This window comes from Meriones unguiculatus, chromosome 7 (genome assembly GCF_030254825.1).
Source record: "Meriones unguiculatus strain TT.TT164.6M chromosome 7, Bangor_MerUng_6.1, whole genome shotgun sequence".
NCBI classification, from domain to species: Eukaryota; Metazoa; Chordata; class Mammalia; order Rodentia; family Muridae; genus Meriones; species Meriones unguiculatus.
The window spans coordinates 60,095,841-60,116,860 of NC_083355.1; the positions used below are offsets into that span (position 1 = coordinate 60,095,841).

At 43.4% G+C, this 21,020-nt stretch overlaps 1 protein-coding gene across 3 annotated transcripts in view; it reads right to left on the reverse strand.

Moving 5' to 3' along the window:
• Baz1a (bromodomain adjacent to zinc finger domain 1A) overlaps positions 1-20,284 on the reverse strand; it is an 82,191-nt gene extending 61,907 nt beyond the window's left edge. Inside the window, exons 1-3 of one of the 3 annotated variants that reach the window (XM_060387503.1) lie at positions 20,270-20,284; positions 19,592-19,734; positions 10,161-10,439 (exon numbers count right to left, since the gene is read on the reverse strand). In XM_060387503.1, coding sequence (XP_060243486.1) covers positions 10,161-10,439; positions 19,592-19,704 — 392 coding nt within the window. In that variant the 5' untranslated portion in view covers positions 19,705-19,734; positions 20,270-20,284. Of the gene's footprint in view, positions 1-10,160; positions 10,440-19,591; positions 19,735-20,076; positions 20,212-20,269 lie in introns of those variants that run through there. The other 2 variants (XM_021655228.2, XM_060387504.1) reach the window with 2 other exon arrangements.
• Between the last annotated feature and the right edge of the window lie 736 nt (positions 20,285-21,020).

Here is a 21,020-nt window from a genome sequence, read left to right on the forward strand (position 1 = left end):
GTAGCTTTACATGATAGCATTTGGGGGAGGGGTGGCTTGTAGTAACAGAAATGTTCTATATCCAAACTCTATCAATGTCAACTCTGCACTACAGTTATCATAATTTTGCAAGATAACACCATTGGGAAAAATGTTAGTCTTTTACAACCTTAAGGGAAACAATAATTATCTCAAAATAGTGATTTTTAATTTTAAGATGCTAATGATAAATATAAAAATATTAATTTTGATTACAGATGTTCATTCCATATAGGAGAAATGAATCAATAAGGAATGAAAATAATGGATATGATTTGTGTTACTTTTAGAATATAACCCCAAAGTCAAGGCCAGCCTGGGCTACATAGTGTTGAGGCTGGCCTAGGTAACATAGCAAGAATCTATCTCAAAAAAAACTAAAAATAAGGGGCAGTAGGAAAGCTCAGCAGGTGGAAGCACCTGCCAAGCCCAATAACCTGACTGAGCTCCCCAGAACCCACACAGTGGAAGAGGAGCACCAACTGCTACAAGTTATCCTTTCCAGGACTCCCACCCCATAAGTACATGAGTGGAAAAATAAAAACTATCCTGAGTAGTTTTTTTAATTAAAAATTATTTTTATCAGGCACTGTTATATGCCTTTAATCCCAGCAACTCAGGATGCTGAAGAAGTGGTAGGATCATGAGCTCAAGACTAGCCCAGGAAACAAAGCAAGCAAATAAACAAAGAAAACTATCACTATCTTAGGGTCTTCAAGAAACAAGGAATGCAAAAAATTTTAGAATGTTGTTTAGGATATTTCTTGGCCAGGAACTAGTATCTCATTTCTGTTGCCATGACAAATACCCTGACCAAAAAAACCAACTGAGGGAAGGGAAGATAGAGACAGACAGTGGAATACTTTCTCCAAGGTTGCCAGATCCTTTAGCTTTGCTGGTCTCCTTGTGGGGCTCCTGTCCCCTCCATGTCCCTCTAATCCCACCCCTTTCTTCCTCTATAAGACTTCCTGCACTCTGCCCAAAGAGTGACCATGAGTCTCAGCGTCTGCTTCGATCCCCTGTTGGGTAAATCCTTTCAGAGAACCCTCTATAGTAGACTCCCTTCCTGTTTCCTCTCTTCCACTGCTTCTGGTGTTTATTCTGTCTGTCACTCTGAATGAGATTTAAGCTTGCCCCTGATGATGCAGCCTTGCTAGGCTACGGAGGAAGAGGATCCAGGCAGTCCTGATGAGACTTAACAAGCTATGGGCAGATGGCAATAGTGCAGAACTCTCCCTTTCAGTAAACTAGGGGAAGGGGGTGGGGAAAAAGGAAGGGGGCTTCAATCCGGATATATAATGAATAAACTGTGAAGAAAAAAATAAAATAAAAAAAAAAAGAATTTTAGTGTGTTGGTCACCTTTTTCTTTTCCTTTTCCTTTTTTGAAACAAAGCCTCATGATGTAGAGCTGAGGTAGTCCTGGAATTCACAACATAGACCAAGCCTTATTTTACAGTGATCCTCTGACCTATGCCTCTCAAGTTCTGAGATTACAGGCAAGCACCACTATTTTCAGCCTGTAGGTCACCATTTAATGCTAAAACTGATATACTTACAATGTTAAAAAGAATTCTACAATATTTATTTTCCAAGGTAGTTTGAAAACAATATTGAAGTATAACAACTTATGCTCTCTTTACTAAATTTTATATATACATATATATGTATATGTATATATATATTAAGTTAACTCCATGGGGCTGGAGAAATGGCTCAAGGATGCATACTACTTTTGTAGAGGACCCAAGTTTGGTTCCCAGTACCCACAGGCAGCTCACAACTGCCCAGTCCCAGGGAATCTGGCCCCCACATATAGTAAATGCTCATACATGCAAGCAAACATATACATAAAATCTTTTTAAATTCTTTAAAAACTTAAGCCCAAATAATACAGAAATCATATTTAGGAGATCCCTAGATATCAATTAAACTCTGTTACAAATTTAAATCTGCTATGTTACTTATTTAACCTAGGTTAGGCCACTCTGTCGGGCATTAAAAGTCTGACATTAATGAAAGAAAATGCCGTTAAGCCTGGTATGGCAGTGTATGTACACAGTCCCCGAAACTCAGAAGGCTAAGTGGAGGAAGCACGTGAGCTCATGGGTTCCAGGCCAGCGTGGACAATACAGTGAGACTTTCCCTAAAAATAAAGCAAGCATGCAGGAAAGGAAAGAAGTTATTTTCAAAGAAATCACAGCAGGTTAGTAAAAGGAATACTTTTCTGTAGCCCCAGAGAAGGGCAAGATCCAATGACAGTCGTAAGAAGCCAATGGTTTAGTCAGTTTCTACAAAACCAATTAGAAACAGCATACATTTGTGTGCCCTGATAGGTTTGTTTGCTTTTTGTTTCCTCCCTAGGTTGCCCAGCTTTCAAAGTGCTGGGATAACACAGGTGCTACCACACCAATATTCTGACACAAGAATGTTGTCCACACCATTCCTAAGTAAAACACTGGCTTGCTCTTTTTGAAATTAGTACAATAATACAGAAAAAAGTAAACTATATATTCACTTTCACAGTGCTTTTTCTGAAGGGAGCATTTGAGAAACGGGCTCTAAACCTTTTGCATTTATGACATATTATTTTAATAGGCAAAATTATATAGCAGAAATATAATTAGCACCTATACTTTGATTTACAATCATTGTGTGTGTGGAGAAGGGGGCATGAAGAGATCTTAAGATCTTATTTTAAAAAAGAAAAAGCAGATTTTAAAGATCCACACTCTGAACAAGTAAAGCATTTAACATTTTCTAAAAACTCTGAGTTACCAATCTGACTGTGAGAATTAAAATGAAAGCACCAGGGGCTCAGGATCAGCTTGGCAGGAAGTTACAGGACAGTGTAAGCTGTCTTAAAAATATAATGATAATAATAATAATAATAATAATAGTACTAGAAGTTGACCTCTGCACACTCCCTAACCAAAACCCCCAAACCAACCAACCAACCAACCAAACAAACAAACAAACAAAAAAATCCCCAAAGAACCAACTTCAAAACCATCCTACAAAACTTCGTAGTTGGGGCGGGCATGGTGCATACCTTTAGTCTCAGCAGTTGGGAGGCAGAGGCAGGTAATTGTGAGTTCAAGGCCAGCCTGGTCTACAAAGTAAGTTCAGGCCAGCCAGAGGCTTCATAGACAGAATTTGTCTAAAAGCAAGCAAACAAACAAACAAAACTGGAAGGTAGGGGCTAGAAAATGGCTCATATGCTAAGTGCCCTTGATACTCTTGCAGAGGACCAAGGTTCGAGTCACAGCACCAACATGGCAGCTCACAACCATTCATAATTCCAGTTCCAGGAAATCCACTACCACCTTCGGACTTCCAAAAGGCACCAGATATGCAAGTGGTATGCAGAAACATATGTGCAGCCAAAACATGTGTACATATAAGTAAATCTAAACAACAAAATGAAACAAAAACTATGGTGGATGCCTATAATTCTTAGCACCTCAGAGGCTGAGGCAGAAGATTCAAAAGTTCTTGAGTGGTATATGGACAGTGGGGTCAGAGATAAGGCACATGGATGAACACCAAGCAGTGCCTTTCTAGCCAACTCGGATCTTCAGTTCACTTGAAGCTCATATCCAAAGAAGTGCGATTGTCCGTTCTAAAAGACACCACCTGTACAATTACTAGCTCCCCCCCCCAAGACAGGGTTTCTGTGTATAGCCTCGGCTGTCCTAGACTCACTTTGTAGACCAGATTGGCCTCAAACTCACCGAGATCTGCCTGCCTCTGCCCCCCAGAGTACTGGGATTATAGGCGTGTGCCTCCACCCCTGGTTATTAGAATTACTATCTTAAACACAAAAATAAAGTGTTTTCACAGCCTGAAATTACTAACTTATTCTTAAGCAAATCTATTCTTCAATTACTATTTCCATGGATAGATGCTCACTCTAGGTGAGTCTAATGTTAAATAGTTCATGCTTCAAGTCATGGTAGCCCAGACTCATGTCGCCAAGGATCACCTTGAACTCTGATGGCTCTACCTCTACCTTGCTAATAATGAAACACAGGCTTCCCACATGCCAGGAAGCACTCTACAAAGTAAGTTACAACCTTTGCTTAAAAAGAAAAATTTACCCAATGATAGAGAAAAACATTAGCAGATACAGTCTGTTGAGTTTAAAGCAACGTAATTTCCTGTGTTATCTATTTACATGAAGATTCGGTATGTATGCAAAACACACTCTGATATTTTCTTTTTCATTTTTACCTTTGAGATGACTTGCAAAAAAGTCTTGTAATTCCAAAGCCTTAACCTCCCACTATTAATATCTGCCTCCCAGTGAAACTAAAAATTTAGGGTCAACAAGGTAAGGTGGTGGGTAAAGGGACTTGCTAACCAAGCCAGTCCAGTCCTCTGGGTTTACATGGTAGGAAAAAAAAAAAAAAAAAAAAAAACTCTCACAAGCTACAGGCACACATGCATGCACCCACCCACACACTTTTCTCTCTCTCCCTCTCTCTTCAACTGACCAAGTGAATCTTAGTATCTACAAAACCCTGCCTAGGATTTGGCCTATAGGGTCCTCATGAAAACAAGCAATATGTCCATGAAACAGAGCAGTGCAAGCTGGGCCTGATGTGACAGCATAGGTGGCCAGACTTCTATGTCTTACTACTCCCTGAAGGCAGAGAATCAAGAAGATCACCATTTTTCTTTTCTCACATCTTCCTCATCATCATTTTAAATAATCAAAGTTTAAAGTGTTGGGACAAAGAAATGCTGAATTTCAGAGGGAAAGAGAAAAGGCTCCAAAAGCAGAGTGTGAGGAAAAACATGAAGAAAGTAAAGAATTCTTCATTTTTGATATATGGGAAAAATTTTCAAGTTGAATGAGTACAAAGGCCCCAAGGTAAACAGCAGACTGTTCACTGCTACATCCATAGCCCAGACAGCATCTGGCACAAAGGAGGAGCTCTGCGTCCTGCTATACAGAAGCAGGGCATGCATATAAAGGACATCATGCTATTTCACACCTCTTAGAGAACTATGGTTGAGCTTTGGAACAGAAAAAGTAGAAAGCCAGGGAGCCGGTCAAGCAACTAAAGGCACCTGCGGCCAAGCCTGAGGACCTGAGTTTGATCCTCCAGAGTAAAAGGAGAGAGCCAACTCCAAAGATTGTCTTCAGACCTAGTACACGCGAGAACACACACACACACATGCACACACGCGCACAGTAAATAAATAAAAATTTAAAAGTTATCTTAAAACATTTAAACACTGGCTTCTTACGGTCCTTCTCTACTTAACCATCACCAATCCTCTTTAAAATCAGGGCTTCCATCACTTCTTCTCCAATTAGCCTCCCTTTCCATGCGTGTTAGTTACTTTCTCTTATTGTGACATCTGATGGGAAGCAACCTTTGAGGACGTCGTGGAGAAGGCATGGCAGCACAGTGGATGGCAACAGTTTACTTGTAAGCCAGCTGACCAAAAGCAGAGAGAGAATGACAGCTTTCTTCTGCCCTCCAAGCAGGAAATCTGATCCTGTTGTAAATTACCTGACCCTGGTGGTTTCTGGAATGCTGATGAAGCCACCATGACCCTCACCACCTCACATCTTACACACCTGTAAAACCAACAGAAAGGAGAAGCTGCCACAGGTTTGGCTGCCAGTGCAAAATACAGCCTGGACCCTTTGGACCACAGCTGCAGTGGCCTCTACAGCTAAACTTAGGGAAACACTTCCTAGACAGCTGTTTTCCAGCAAAATACCCCACGGCTACCTACTGAAGCATTCTCCTTTCAAATGCACTTACTATTCCTTGACCTAGGCAGCTGACACTTCCTAGACAGCTGTTTTCCAGCAAAATACCCCACAGCTCTACCTACTGAAGCATTCTCCTTTCAAATGCACTCACTATTCCTTGACCTAAGCAGCTGCTTTCTAGCAGGATGCCCTGAAGGTTCTAACCTGTTAGGCATCCGCCTTTCAAATGAAAGTTATGCCCTGGGTATCTCTATGGACTTGCCCTCATGGTCTCCTAGCCTCAGTCTACTGAGTAGTGGAGAATACCGATGCATGCAACCATGAACAGCTGGAATGCCCATAACTGGAATGTTGTATCTAACAGAGGGAAAACTTTAGGGATATCTCAAGAATGGCCAAACCCAGCACTGGGGGACAGGGCAAAATGAGGAATAAAAGGTCATCTTTGGCTATATCCCAGGTTCAAGGCCCACCTGATATATTCAAGACCCTGCCTCAAAAAAAAAATAAAAATAAAAAAAAAAGAGGCTGAAAAAATAACAGCGGTTGGTGAAGAGCACTTCTGTTCTTAAAGAGGCCCCAGTTCGATTGTTAGCACCCACATGGTCTCCAACTGCCATCTGTAATTCCAGCTCCAAGGGAAATGAAGCCCTCTCGACCTCTGTGGGCACCAAACATGCACATAGCACAGGTATATATATGCAGGCAAAGCACTCATATACATAAAATGAATAACACTTAAAATAAAATAACCTCTAGGGTGCTAGCACGATGGCTCAGTGTGTAAAAGTGCTTGCCTGCCAAGCCTGACCACCTGAAGATACCCAGGACCTACACGGCAGAATAAAGATCCTATCTCTCTCACTCCCACACGTGTGCATAAAACCAACATCCACACACAAACTGAATAAATAAATGTAACAAAAAACTGTGTTTTATGGTGGTCCATGGGAGGCAGTGACACGTGTGTCTATGTGAGTTCAAGGGCAGCCTGGTCTACATAATGAATCCCTATCTTGTAAAACTCTGTCTTGGGTGGGGTAGGGACAGGGGAGTTTAATAAGAAAAGGCCACCTTTAATCCCCAGCACTTGGGAGGCAGGCAGATCGCTGTGAATTCAAGGCCAGCCTGTTCTATATAGTCCCAGCACATAGTGAAAGCCTGTCTCAAAACAACAATAACAACAACAACAACAAAAAGGCCAGGAAATATGGGAGACTGAGGCAGGCAGACTGTGTTGAGTTCAAGGCCAGACTAGACTACAGAATGGCCAACATATAAGGGAACTTAAGATTTACTATTGTTCAGAAAGACAATCATTTTTTTCAGTATTATTATTCTTTTATTATTACATTTTACTTATTTTTTTTAACTTTTATTAATTACACTTTATTCACTTTGTATCCCCCCATAAGTCCCTCCCTTCTCTTCTCTCCTGCTGATCCCACCTTCCCTCCCACTTCTTCATGCATACCCCTCCCCAAGTCCACTGATAGGGGAGGTCCTCCTCTCCTTCCTTCTGATCTTAGTCTATGAGATCTCATCAAGAATGGCTGCATTGTCTTCCTCTGTGGCCTGGTAAGGCTGCTCCCCCCTCAGCGGGAGGTGATCAAAGAGCAGGCCAATCAGATTATGTCAGAGACAGTCCCTCTTCCCATTACTATGGAACCCACTTGGACACTGAACTGCCATGGACTACATCTATGCAGGGGTTCTAGGTTATCTCCATGGATAGTCCTTGGTTAGAGTATGAGTCTCTGGAAAGACCCCTGTGTTCAAATTTTCTGGTTCTGTTGCTCTCCTTGTGGAGTTCCTGTCCTCTCCAGATCTTACTATTTCCCACTTCTTACATAAGATTCCATGCACTCTGCCCAACAGTTGGCCATAAGTCTGCTTTGATAGTCTGCAGGGCAGAGCCTTTCAGAGGCCTTCTGTGGCAGGTTCCTAGCTTGTTTCCTGTTTTCTTCTTCTTCTGATGTCCATCCTCTTTGCCCTTCGGGATGGGGATTGAGCATTTTAGTCAGGGTCCTCCCTCTTAATTAATTTCTTTAGATGTACAGGTTTTAGTAGGTTTATCCTATATTATATGTCTATATGAGTGAGTACATACCATGTGTGTCTTTCTGCTTCTGGGACAGCTCACTCAGGGACAATCATTTTTTAAAGATTTTTTCATTTATGTGTCTGTGAGTGTATGTTACATGTGTGCAGGTGCCCATGGAAGCCAGACACCCTGGAGCTGCTGTTAACAGGAGACTGTGAGCTTCCTGATGTAGATGCTAGGACCTGAACCTAGGTTCTCTGGAAGAACAGTATAAGTTCTTAACACCCAGACATCTCTCCAGCCCCTAGAGAAACAATTTCTTGTATTTCACAGACTGTTCAACAAGAACAGGCGTTTTCCTAATGAGTTTCAATAAAATGTTTACCACTAAATTTCCCCCTTCTACAAAGGATCCCAACTCAGTACTGTTGAAAACATACATATGTATATATGCATGTATATTCCCAATGTTAAGACAAAACATAGAAAAATTACTGTATTTTTATATGTAAGCCACATTGTTAAATTTATATTTCACAATAATTTATAAATTGTAGAGCACATCTATCCTAATAAAATAAGTAGCCATAAGAAAAAAAAAAATCAGTCCTCAAATATGTGTCCATTATTCCTATGGTGATATAGATCAAAACACAATAATCTATCTTTTCAGGGTATCACTTCAACCATGAACCATTAAATAGGCTCCAAAATCATATTTACAAAATGACCTTTTTTATTTTTTTGAGCCAGTCTTAGTTGGTAGTTCAGGTTGACCTGGAATTCACAACATAGGCCAGGCTGGCCTTAAACTCACAGCAATCCTCCTAACCTCAGTTTTCCAAGTGCTGGGATCATAAGCATGAGCCCTCATTTACTCATTACTGTATGTATACATCTGCACCTGTGCGTCCTGGTGTGTGTGTGTGTGTGTGTGTGTGTATGTGTGTGGAGGCCGAAGCACCAACTTCAGCTGACCTTCCTCAGATGGTATCCACCTTGTTTTTTTAAGACAGGCTCTCTCATTGGTCTGGGACTTGTCCAGTAGGCTATGCTGGTTCAGCAACAAGCCAGGACTCTGCTTGCTGCCCACTCATTCTGGCTGGGATTATAAACCCATGCCGCCATGCCTGGCCTGGTTTTACAGGTTCTGAGGGACTGGACTCAGGCCCTCATGCTTAGGAGGCAGGCAACTGACCAACTAAGCCGTTGCTCTGGCCCTTTCCCTGTGAAGACAAGTTCTTCTACAGTGCAGGCTAGCCTCAAACTCAGTATGTAGCTGAGGATAACCTTCAACCTTTAATGCCCTTGTCTCCTCCAATCAAGTGTTGGAATTATAGGCATTTACCACCATGGCCTGCTTTTTCTATCTTTGTTTTGAGACAAAAATCTTCCTATGTAGCCCTAGCTGGCCTGGTACTATGTAGATAAGGCTGACCTAATGGCAACCCTCCTGTCTCTTGAGTATTACACAACATGGTATTAGCAGGGCTAGCAATAGGAGCCTTCTAAAAATAATTGGCTTTCCCCCCTTATTCTATTTATTGAAATAGGGTCTCATCTATCCCAAGTTGACCTTGAGATTTCTTTGTGGCAAAGCATGACCCTGAACTTGTTCTCCTGACTTTACCTTACAAGACAGGAGTGTGAGACGTTGGGTAAGTACCACCACACACAGCTATGGAGTGCTTGGGGGCAAACCCGGGGCTCTGTGTATACTAGCGTCTCTATAAAGTATGGGAAAGCTTTTTTAAGGGACAGAAATACAAAAAGGTGGACTGTAATTCTAGTTTTGTTAAATAAAATACTGAAAGCCATCAATATCTACAAGTATATTTAAACTATTGTTTAGTATGAGGCTATGGTAGATATCAGTATTTCAGGCCTTGTTAATATGGAATGTCCATGTAAGGGAGTTCATTTATAGTAAGTTAAAGAGAAGCCGTTTATGCAATATGATCTCAAATATATTTAAGTAAAAGTTTATAAAGAACATTACCTATTATATTAAAAAGAGAAGGTTATGCCAATGTATGTTTGCATAGGTACATGTAAGTATTTTTGGTGGCACATAAATGAAAAGATATGTAAAAAGTAGTTACCACAGGGCAATCTGTGGGCTAACAGGGTAGCTAGAAGAAAGCAAAAGGAAAGATATTCTCAGATCGCTTTTTCCATATTTCACATTTGGAAAGTGGTTTGTTTTTAGACAATCTTGCTTTGTGGCCCCAGCTAACCTAGAATTCACAGACCTCCTGCCTTAGTTTTCCAAATGCTGATATTATACCATGTAGCATCACACCTGGCTATATTTTGACTTCTAAGCAATTTATGCTTATCAAGAAGAAAAATCAAAAGTACTTTACCTTGTACCATTGTTCCTAATGACTTCCACAATTTCTTCAACAAAGTATCGGTCCTTGACATACGCAAAGATATCGTCACAAATTTCATGTAAGCGTGAACGATGAGTAAGGTTGGTCAAGTATAACACTGGAATAATTAGTGGTTCTGGGAAACTCTGAAGATTCTGTCTTGCTTTTTTTTCTGATTCAAGTGCTTCCTGATATGTCAGTCCAGGTCTACCCGTCACAGCACAACTCCATACAAGGCTGTTGCAGAGAATGGTTCGTTCAAAAAAGTCACTGGTTAAGAAACAAAAACAAAATCCCATTACCCATCATTGCATAAACTATACATTAAAATTGACACCTTTATGATCTCTTCCCCTACGCCACCTCATCAACTTGCTCATAATACAAATTAAGAAAAAGTCTTGGGGCTGGAGAGATGGCTCAGTGGTTAAGAGTGCTGTCTGCTTTTCCAAAGGACAAGGGTTCAATTCCCAGCACCCACATGGCAGTTCACAACTGTCTGTAATGCCAATTTCAAGGAATCTGACACCTTCACACTAAATGCACATAAAATAAAAAATTAAATAAATAAATAAATAAAAAAAGAAAAAGTCTTTAAGCTAGATGATTACACTTCAACTTATACGTCATATCAGCTAAAGTTGGACAAACTGTGCCAGTTCTGAAATCTGTGTTCAAATTTTCTGGTTCTGTTGCTCTCCTTGCAGTTCTGAAATCTGAAACCCAGCTGAAAGCAGATTCAACCTTTCCTTTCAACTTTTTCTTTTCTTTCTTGTTTTCCAGACAGGTTTTCTCTAATAGCCCTGGCTGTCCTCAAACTCACAAAGATCCACCTGCCTCTGCCTCTGGAGGCAGGGATTAAAGGCGTGCACCACCGAGGCCCGGTCTCCTTTCAACTTTTAAGCTATTTTGCTGAAAAGTGCTCACAACACTAATGTCAATCAACCATAGCTTTATAAAAGGCCTTAATAGTGGAAAAACTAATAAATCTAGGCACCTAACAATAAAAGAAAACTTTAAGTATTTTATGTGATGAAAAGACAGTAAGCAGTGCAAGAATTCTTAATCTAGGAAGGGCAAACTTATTTCAAGCTTGAGCCTTCCTTTATTTTCCTTTTACAGCAAACAATGACTTTACGTTTGTAGAAAACCAAACTATAAAAAGAAAAGAAGCAACAACAATACAGAAGAAAGGAAGGGAAGGTGAGAGAGGGTGAGGAGGAGAGAACTTGCAGAAGCAGAGATTTTGAGTGGTCAACAAAAATCAGCATACACGGCTCACTCATGAGTAATCATCCCAGCACACAGACAGCTGAAGCAGGAGATCCCAACTATTTCAAGGCCTCCAAAGTGAGCTCTAGTTCAGCCTAAGCTACAGTTTAAGACTGTCTCAAAAAATAAACCAAGGTACTAGGAGTGCTGGCATATGCCAGCAAATGCAAATGTAACGTGTGGGAGGTAGAGACAGGAGGATCAAGGCTAGTCTAAGCTACCTGGGATCCTAGCTAAGAAACACAAACAGCCCAGGGTAACAGCTAGGGACAGGGATAAAAACCACCATTCTATATACAGTAACTTTTGAACTGCAGTAATTTCTTAAGATGAGCCTTTATTATCTAAAAGTCTACCTACTTTCTTTTAAAGTGCAAGAAACCTATAAAATAGAAAAACTTTAAAAAAAAGATTAGGAGAAAAAATACACTGAATAAAAAAAAGCCCACATACACACATTATAACCACAAAAAAGTGTCTTTATAGACACACTATAAGAATAAATGTTCCTATGGAAAGAAAAGAAAAATGTGCATGGTTCTAAACATTTCCACATTGTTTGAATTGTTATTTAAGCATGTATTCATGAATTATTTTATAAGGAGGTTCTAAATATAAACTATTAGACATATGCAAAAAGTTAGTAACAGGCACCCAACTGGAAGAGCCATGGTAAACTTTGGTCCTCTGTAGAGTAAAAATATACGCTGGTCTACTTTTCAGTAACTATGTAATCAGTATGAAGTCATTCTTTTTAACTTTCACCTTCCTGAACTCTTCTCCTATCATTCTCAAAGTATTTTAAGCGATCTGTGTCTACTTCTTGGCAAGTGTATCTATCTTACATATTATCCCTAAAAACACTCAGATCTTCAAAGATCATTTGAGGCATATCTATTAAGGCTGTTTCATTTATACATTTCAAGATAGCAACAAAATTTTTTTAAAAAGAAAGAAAGCTATGAAAACCAAGAGAAACCAATCAGAATAAAATAAAGAAAACAATAACAATAATGTTGGGTGCAGTGGCACACGCCTGTAATCCCAGCACTCAGGGAGGCAGAGGCAGAAGGATCTCTGTGAGTTTGACGCCAGCCTAGTCTACAAAGCAAGTCCAGGACAGCCAAGGCTACAGGGAAACCTTGTCAGAAAGGAAGAAAGGAAGGAAAGAAAGAAGGGAGGGAGGGAAGAAGTAAAGACAGAGAGAGAGAAAGAGAGAGAGAGAGAAAGGCAATGCTGATGATAATAACAACGTGATGATGATGATGATACATGAGGTTGGAAAGCTGACTTGGAGGTAAGAGCACTTGCTGTGAGCTGGTTAGTGGTGGCACACACCTTTAGTCCCAGCACTTGGGAGGGAAGGTCAGGTGGTTTGGTTTGAGGCCAGCCTGGTCTACAAAGTGAGTTCCAGGACAACCAAAGCTACACAAAGAAACCTAGAGAGAGAGAGAGAGAGAGAGAGAGAGACAGAGAGACAGAGACAGAGAGACAGAGAGAGAGAAAAAGAGAGAGAACTTACTGCTTTTGCAACGGACCTGAGTTTGAATCCTAGCACCCACATCAACAGCTCACAATTGTCTGTAACTCCAGCTCCCAGGAACCAGTAGCCTCTGGCCCCTCAGGTTCTTGCACTCATGTGCATTTACCCTCATACATACATGTAAGTAAAATTAAAGTAAACAAACAAACAAACAAACAAAAAAACTACACATGCCAACTTGGACGACCTTGAGTCTATATGAAGAACCTTTTTTTGAAGTATGTTTTGATGTAACAACTTTAGTGAAATTTTATTTTATCCGTGGCTATTTATACATGACATAAAATACATTTTACATCTTTCTGGCATCTTTATAATATAAGGCATGTTAACTCTGTCATGCCCATGTTCTAATCTGCTCTTATGACCCTCTCAGTGAAGAACATTTTATTACTGTTATTATTATTATTATTATTGGCAGGGCAGTGCTTTAGATCTTTGTTATTGGATTGTTCTGGAGCTCTTCACATTTTGTATCTGGCTAGTAAAGTTTCAGTCCTTAAGTAAAGCAACTTTGTGCTCACCTGAATTGTACGTGCTGTTCCCTAATTCTTAAATCCACCAGGCTTTTAGTTTTCTTATTCCCTAACGAATCGGTGTGCTGACCCTTGCTTTAAAGGAGTCCTTTAGGTCTCCTGCCTAGAATCTCTCTCTGCTCCACTACTTGTCCTACAAGCTTCATCCTTCAGGATCCAGTTTAGACATTCTCCTGTTTGAGGGCTTCCCCAACTCCAGCAAACAGGAACCAGCGTCCTCTTCGACATTTCCATTGTCCATTGTGCTGGCCTCCTAAGAAACACGTAACTAATAGCATCTTATATTGTAGACATTGCTCCCTAGGGAGACAGATTATCTCAGCATTTTCAAAGTCTCTCCAAAGAAAAATATCAAGAGTAAACACACGTACTATACTATCAATGGATGGTCCACATTCATTTTTATATGCATTTAGGCAGAAGAGGGGAAATGTCTGAACCTAGCTTTCGTACTTTTCTTTGGGTAAGTTACATAATCTCTCTGAACCTTCTATAAAATGGAGATACGTTTCATAAAATTTTTTATATAAAAAATAAATGAGGTAATTCTAAAAAATGTCCATGGGATATGTGCATTAAAAACGAGTGTGGATTTTTTATTGTTCAAGGATTGTATGTGCAAACAAGATCCTAAGCCAGTGGTTCTCAACCTTCCTAATGCTGCGACCCCTTAATACAGTTCCTTATATTGTGCCAACCCCCAATCATAGCATTATTTTCCTGCTCCCTCATAAACGTAATTTTGCTACTGGTATGAACACTAATGTGAATATCTGTGATGGTCTTAGGTGACCCCTGTGAAAGGGTCATCCATCCCCCTAAGGGGTTGAGCACCACTGTCCTAACAAGATCTCTGGGACAGTAAAGGAACCATGCCAGAGAACACATAAAGAGAGAAAGTCCAGCGCTGGGAGGAGGAGTGGGGATTAACTGGCCTGAGTGTCTGAGGAATTTCATCCTACAGCTCCTGGAGGGCAGGTACAGGAGTGACAAATTTTAAAGAAGCGGCAGAGCCACAATCATTATGGAAAGGACAAGGACAAACAATAAACTACATCCACAAGTTTTTCGGATGAATTTTTACAAATCTGTAGCGTGCGTGTGTGTGTGTGTGTGTGTGTGTGTGTTCCGTGTATTGACAGTGTAAGCACACTCGAGCAAATGCCGCATCAAGCATGTGTCGAGGTCAGCTCTTTCCTTCTACTCTGGGTTCCAGGGATCAAATCAAACTTGGGTCCTCTGGCTCACATTGCAAGTGCTGAGCCATATCGCCAGCCCAACTTTCACTGTATTTTGATTAATAACATCAGATTATAAAAAATAACCTAAAACTCATTGGCAAAGGAAGCTAAAGATGTGCTGATCCTTTGAACTATGACTTTATTTTTTTAAATATGTAAGTGGATATTTTGCTTTTCATGTGTGTGCCTGGTGCCCATATCGGCCAGAAGAAGAGGGCACTGGCCAGCGTTCCACGCAGTTCTGAGCCACAATGTGAGTAAGCAGAATTAAAGCCAGGGCCTCTAGAGGAGCAGCCAATGCTCTTAACTATACTAGCTCCCCAGGCCCAACACTGGTCTTCTTAGCCAGAGTCTGAGTTCATCACTCCTCGAATCCAGGAGTGCGCTCATCAACGTAACAAAGATGACCCAGAGACCTCTCCCTTCTCAAGTACCTCAGGGTACCCTCTTACTCTTAAGATGAGAAAAATCATCCCTTCAAAACCCCACAAATGTGTCAGAGCTCGTTGCTTACTCTACTCAAGACGAGCTTTGCCTCCATATTAAGTGGATGAGCCCAGGGAACAACAGCAAAACCAAACTGAGAAGCCATACAACAGTGAGCCAAAATGGACTACTACTTCACTAAGTGTTAGTGCAGGCCATTACGCTACAATGACTGACACACACATTTTGACTGAAGAAAGCTATGTGTTTCCATAAAATAGCATAGCCTGCTAAGCACAGGAAAGACAAGGCTGAAAGCTGAGCATGGTGGCACAGGCCTTTAATGCCAGCACTCTGGAGGCAGAGACAGGTGGATCTCTTAAGTTCAAATCCAGCTAGTCTACAAATTGAGTTCTAGGACAGCTAAGGCAGAGAAACCCTGTCTCAAAAAACAAACAAGCAAACAAAGAAAAACAAAAACAAAAAAAGAAAGAAAGCTGAAAAAGCATTTATGAATCTGTTCTACCCTAGGAAAAATGACTTGTGAAGGCAACAATCAGGAACATGTGGCCAACTTATTCCCAAAAAAGGGCTAAACACACCTAATTTGAAGACATTAGCTTGAAAGACTATCCACATTCCCTTGAAAAGCACATGCTCACCAAATAGCTTTTGACTACAACTAGATTTTATATGTCCTCTCACCAATGTGGGAACTGGCTGGTATGAAAAGCATTTTACCCCACGATAAACTGATGGCGCCAGGTGTAGTGGCATGTCTGTAATCCCAGCACTCAAGTGCAAGAGGATCTCAAGCTCCTGGCCAGCTTGGGCTACACTGCAAAACCTTGTCATTCATAGACAAACACATAGCACTTTGATTTGTCCACTTACTACCTAGAGCTTAATCATCTAGGGGTACAGTAAAGGTCAAGGCTGAGCTGGCAAGAGATGAGTCACCTAAAAACACCTAGGAAGCTGACTCCAATAGCTTGTAATTCTAGTTTCTTTGTGCATATTTCTACAACTTTGACAACAGAAATTATTCTTCATACAAGCACTATGATGGTAAATGGCAAAAAAAAAACAGAGTCAAGGGCCTTAGACACATGTATTGAAATTCTAGTGTCGTCAAGTGCTAACTATGTGATTATAATTGCAATCCTGAAGCTCAATCAATACCCCGAAACCTTCCCTCATTTATGAAAAGGGCTGAATTAACAGGAAAGAGCTGGTGAACAATACAAACACTGTACTATATAAGTTAGTCAAATCTTTTTCACCATAGATTTTTTTTATTGGAAATCTCACTTTGTTCCACATTGAAATAAGCTGGACTGCCTCCTCAGTCTGAGGTGGAAGAGATTCTTAAACTTTACATGGATTCAAAGATGTAAAATTTCAATTCCAAACAGAAAAAACCAAAGATATTAAGTTACTGGCTAATACAACAAATTACATTATATTTAAGATGTATAATTTCTAGTATTCAGAGCCAACTGTGTTTTTTTTTAACAATTCACAACCAAAAGTAAAAATTTTGAGCCAATCAAAATTATAGTACAACTCTTTATCTGACTTGAAACTAAATCATGTGTTTTAACGCGTACATTTGCCACGGTTAATGTGCCATTTATAATAGGTTTTCAGAGAGCAGGTCAAATGAGCCAGCAATTAGTTCAGAAACATGCAGTCTACACCATCTCAGCAGAGGAAATTATGCTGTACATCCACTACAATCCGTCCAGGTCATCATGCTCTCTGTCTTCAGGAACATGAGGTCTCACAGAAAAAGAGCTGAGAGAGAAACCAAGCACACTCTCCAGAAGGAGATGATGAGAGACTTTAACAATGACAGAGACAGAACACTGTTCCACAAGAAAAGGTTTCTGACAAACCACTAACCAGTAAGGTTTGTTAGGGAGTGAGCAAGGCTAGAAGCTGGAAAAAAAAACCTCTCTAACATTAATTAAGGCAGAAATTTACATTCAAGAAATAAAAAGAAAACTAAAGTAATTGGGTGAGCAGAGATAAATATTCAAATACAAGATTGTTTTTCAAAAAAATAAGATAATCTTCGAAGCCATATAAACCTATTTAAGATGTGTTGAAACAGGTTTCCTTCTATTTCTACAGATCATCATATACCATCCACTCTAAATGCATTTTTGGAAAGATGACTTTTTACCAATCAAGGAAATGGAGAGATAATTCAAAATTTAACACAACTAAATGGCATTCTTCTATTTCACAGCCAATTCAAAAATAATAAGGATTAAATATGTAAGGACATAATACAATTTTGTTTAAGGAAAATGATCAAATATCTGTAACCAAATTAATCATCTCTATTAAACTGTGACTTCCAAAACCTCAAATGCCTCAGCACTGGGGAGAAAATAGAGGGTTATTTTGTTTTATTTTAAGCTTCTTAAAATGTCTTAATATCTTAAGACTACAAAGCACACAACTCCTCCCTTTGTGTTGGGATGCCAAAAATCTTGTTTGTTTGTTTTGTTTTTCAAGACAGGGTTTCTCTGTGTAGCCTTAGTTGTCCTGAACTCTCACTTTGTAGACCAGCCTGGCCTGGAACCCAGAGGCCAAAAATCTTTATTTCAGCATTTCAGATTTCTCCATGATTAGAATCAAAGCACACCAAGGGTTTTTAATTCACAAGGGATAAAAGATAAATTTTCCTTGCCCTCTACAGTGAGGACAGCCCCTTTTGTTGTGTGGGTTGGAGGCATTGTTTGTTTTAGAGTCTTTACTTCGTCATCCAGACTGGCCCAGACTAGCCTTGAACTTGCAGACCTTCTGCTGCAGTCTCCCCAGTGCTGTGACAGAAAAGCCTTTTCAAAAGACTGCTTTTATCAAAGAAGAGTTTGTGATCTAAGCCTCTTTACTATTTCCTTGGTACTCTTTAAGTTCAAAAACAATCAGAAATGTTGCTAAGGACTTCAGCTTAAACTTAGGAAGACAATATGAAGACATCACCCTTGCACAGTTACCCAACTCAGATCCACTTAAGAAGTTACAAGAGTGCACTTAAAGTAATAAAACAAGTCTGAACAGAAGCCCAGCGAGATAGCCGCTCCTACTTAAAGGTACTGTTTGATGAAAAGTCCTATCTACTTCTCTAGATCTATACCTGTAACCCCCCTTCTAGGGCGCTGAAGGGGTGGGGTGGGGTCTTACTTTGAACTGACTTTTCTCCTCTCGCTACTCCTTTCTCAAGCAGCTGCAGTTTACCTAAAGACCTCCCAGGATCAAGCCTTTCTTCCAGGCCCCATTCAGAAATCCTCCTACACACAACCTATTTGGTTGCTTTTAACTCATGGTTTCTAAGCCACAAAGAAGAGTCTGCGTGGAGGATAAAGGAGGAGAAAAAGTGGGGAGGATGAGGCTGTCCCTGTGACTGATTGATTAAGGGTCTCTCTTAGAGACCCTGTTTAAACACGGGTCGCTGAAACGTACCCCAGGGCTCCCTACCCCTGAGCCAGGGAAGCTCTTGGATGTACCAAGCAATGAGCTGAAAATCTGAGAGTTGAAGCTTCCTCGGCAGCAGCTTCGGGTTCTTATCAAAACAAAAGCAGTGGCACATGTCAGGCGGCTCACACGCGCGAGCCGGAGGGTGGCGGGTGCGGGCGATAAGGAGGCGGCAGACTGAAGCTGGAGTTGAACTTGTCTGCTCAGTACCGTCTCCTTCTCCCGTCGCCCGGGCCGTGCCCCGCGCCTCTCCCCACGCTCGTCCCGGCTTCTTCCTCGCCGGTCTCCCGGGGGCGGAGACGCCGAGCGCCCCAGGGACGGGAGTTAGTCATCGACAAGAGGCGGTGACAGAGCGCGGCTCGCGGCGTCGCACGCTCCCCGGGCCTAGGCGGCGCGGGACGCCGGCGAGGCCGCCGCTCCGGACGCCCGTGCCCCGACGGCCCCGGCCCGGCCCGGCCGCGGGCGACGAGCCCCCTCCGCCGTCCGCGGAACGAGCCTCCCTGCCCGCGCCCCGGCCAGCGCCCACCCGGCAGGCCGCCCCCGCTCAACGTCAGGAGCCACGCGCGACCGCGGACACCGAGTCCCCACCGTCCGCCCGTTCCCGGCCCCCGGGGGGCAGGGACTCCCCCCTCCCGCGGCGGCGCGCGGCGGCCCGGCAGGGATCCCGGAACCGGCGGCCGAGCGCGTGCGGGCCCGGCGGGGAGGGGCGCGGCGCGGAGTTTCCGCCCGGCGAGCGCGGCGGCGGCAGCGGCGGCGCCCCCAGCGCTGCCCCGGCCTCCGCCGGCCCCGCCGGCCCACGCGCTCCAGCGCCGCGGGGGAGGGGCGGCCCGGCCACCCGCCCCCGGCCGAGGACAGGGGGACACGGACAGACAAAAGCCGTGCCCGCCGCCCCGGCGCCCGCGCCGCGGCCGGCCTTACTCGTAGTGGCGGAAGATCTCGTTGGTGACTTTACAGTAGAAAACTTCCTCGTCCGGCCGCAGGTCCGCGGGTGGCTTCTGCCTCACGAACGGCTTTCGGTGAAGCAGCGGCATCTCCCGGCTGCGCGCGTCCGCCCCGCGTCCCTGGCAAATGGGAGGGAAAGGAGAAGCCGGTAAGGTGGGGAAGCGCCGGGGCCGCCCGGCTGCCGCCTTTTGTGTGAGCGGCGAGCCCCCGTCCTCCCCGCCGCCGCCGCCGCCGCCGCCGCCGCCGCCTGCCCACTCCCTCGCCGGGCGGCCCCGGCGCGCCCCGCGGGCGGGCGGGCGGGCGCCTCACAATGGGGCGGGCGGAGCGCGGCCCCCTCCCCGGGCGCCGCTCCGGGAGCCGCGGCGTGGCTGCCGCCGAGCCGGCCCGGCGCGTCCCGGGGTCCGGCGCCCGCTGGTCCCGGGCGCCGGCGCGCTTTGTCCCCGGCTGCCCGGAGCCCTCACCTGCGGACGCCCGCCCGCCCGCCGCCGCGCTCCCCGCGAGGCCCGCCCGAGCCTCTCGCCGCCGCCGCTCCGCGCGGGGATCGCGTCCCGCCGGCGCTCCCCGCCTCTCGGCGCTCCCGGGAAGTTTGTGAGCTCCCCCGGGCCCCGAAGGAGGAAGAGCGGCGGGGAGGAGCCTGGCGCTCCTCGCCTCTACCTTTTTATTGGCTCCCGGGTGACTTTCACGGCCTGTCACCGACGCAGGAAGAGACGAGCCCGGCGGAGCTGCGTTATTAATTAATAGAGCGGCCCCTCGCGCGGCGCCGGGGGCCTCCATGTTGGCGGTCGTGGGCCGCACCTCGGGCCGGCGGGGGCCCGCACGCGGCGCTGCCCGGCACCGCCCCGCTCGGCCACCGCGCCGGGGACGGCTGCCGCTCCGACCTAACTGCGCCTCAGGAAGCGCGGCAAACGAAACTGCTCAAACACGCGTCAACATCCATCTTGAAGAAAATATCTTTTCTGACACACCAGTCTGTCTTAATACTGAAAACAACTCAAATACCTGGACAGCTCAGGTAAAGACAAGAGTCTGAAATGTCACCACACTTACAGGATCCCCAACACATTTAAAACTAAGCACACACTTTAAAAAGTAATATATACGCCTCTGTAAGTAACTTAAGGAAAATGTTTAGTTCAATTAGAATCTTAGCACTGTCGAACTTACCGCTGAAATATCTCATAAAACAATTTCCCCGTGTCAGTAATTTTCACTTTTGAAAACAATTTTAATACTTATGAGACCTGGAACTTTTGAATTAAAAACTATTCTATATTAGGAATCGTTCAAAATGTTCACCAGCTTTGCTTTGATAATCTTTTTTTGCCATCACTCTGCTCTTTGCTTATTTGCATATTAACGTGAGGATGAGTCTAATCCTGAAGAATATTCATCCAATAAAATGTTA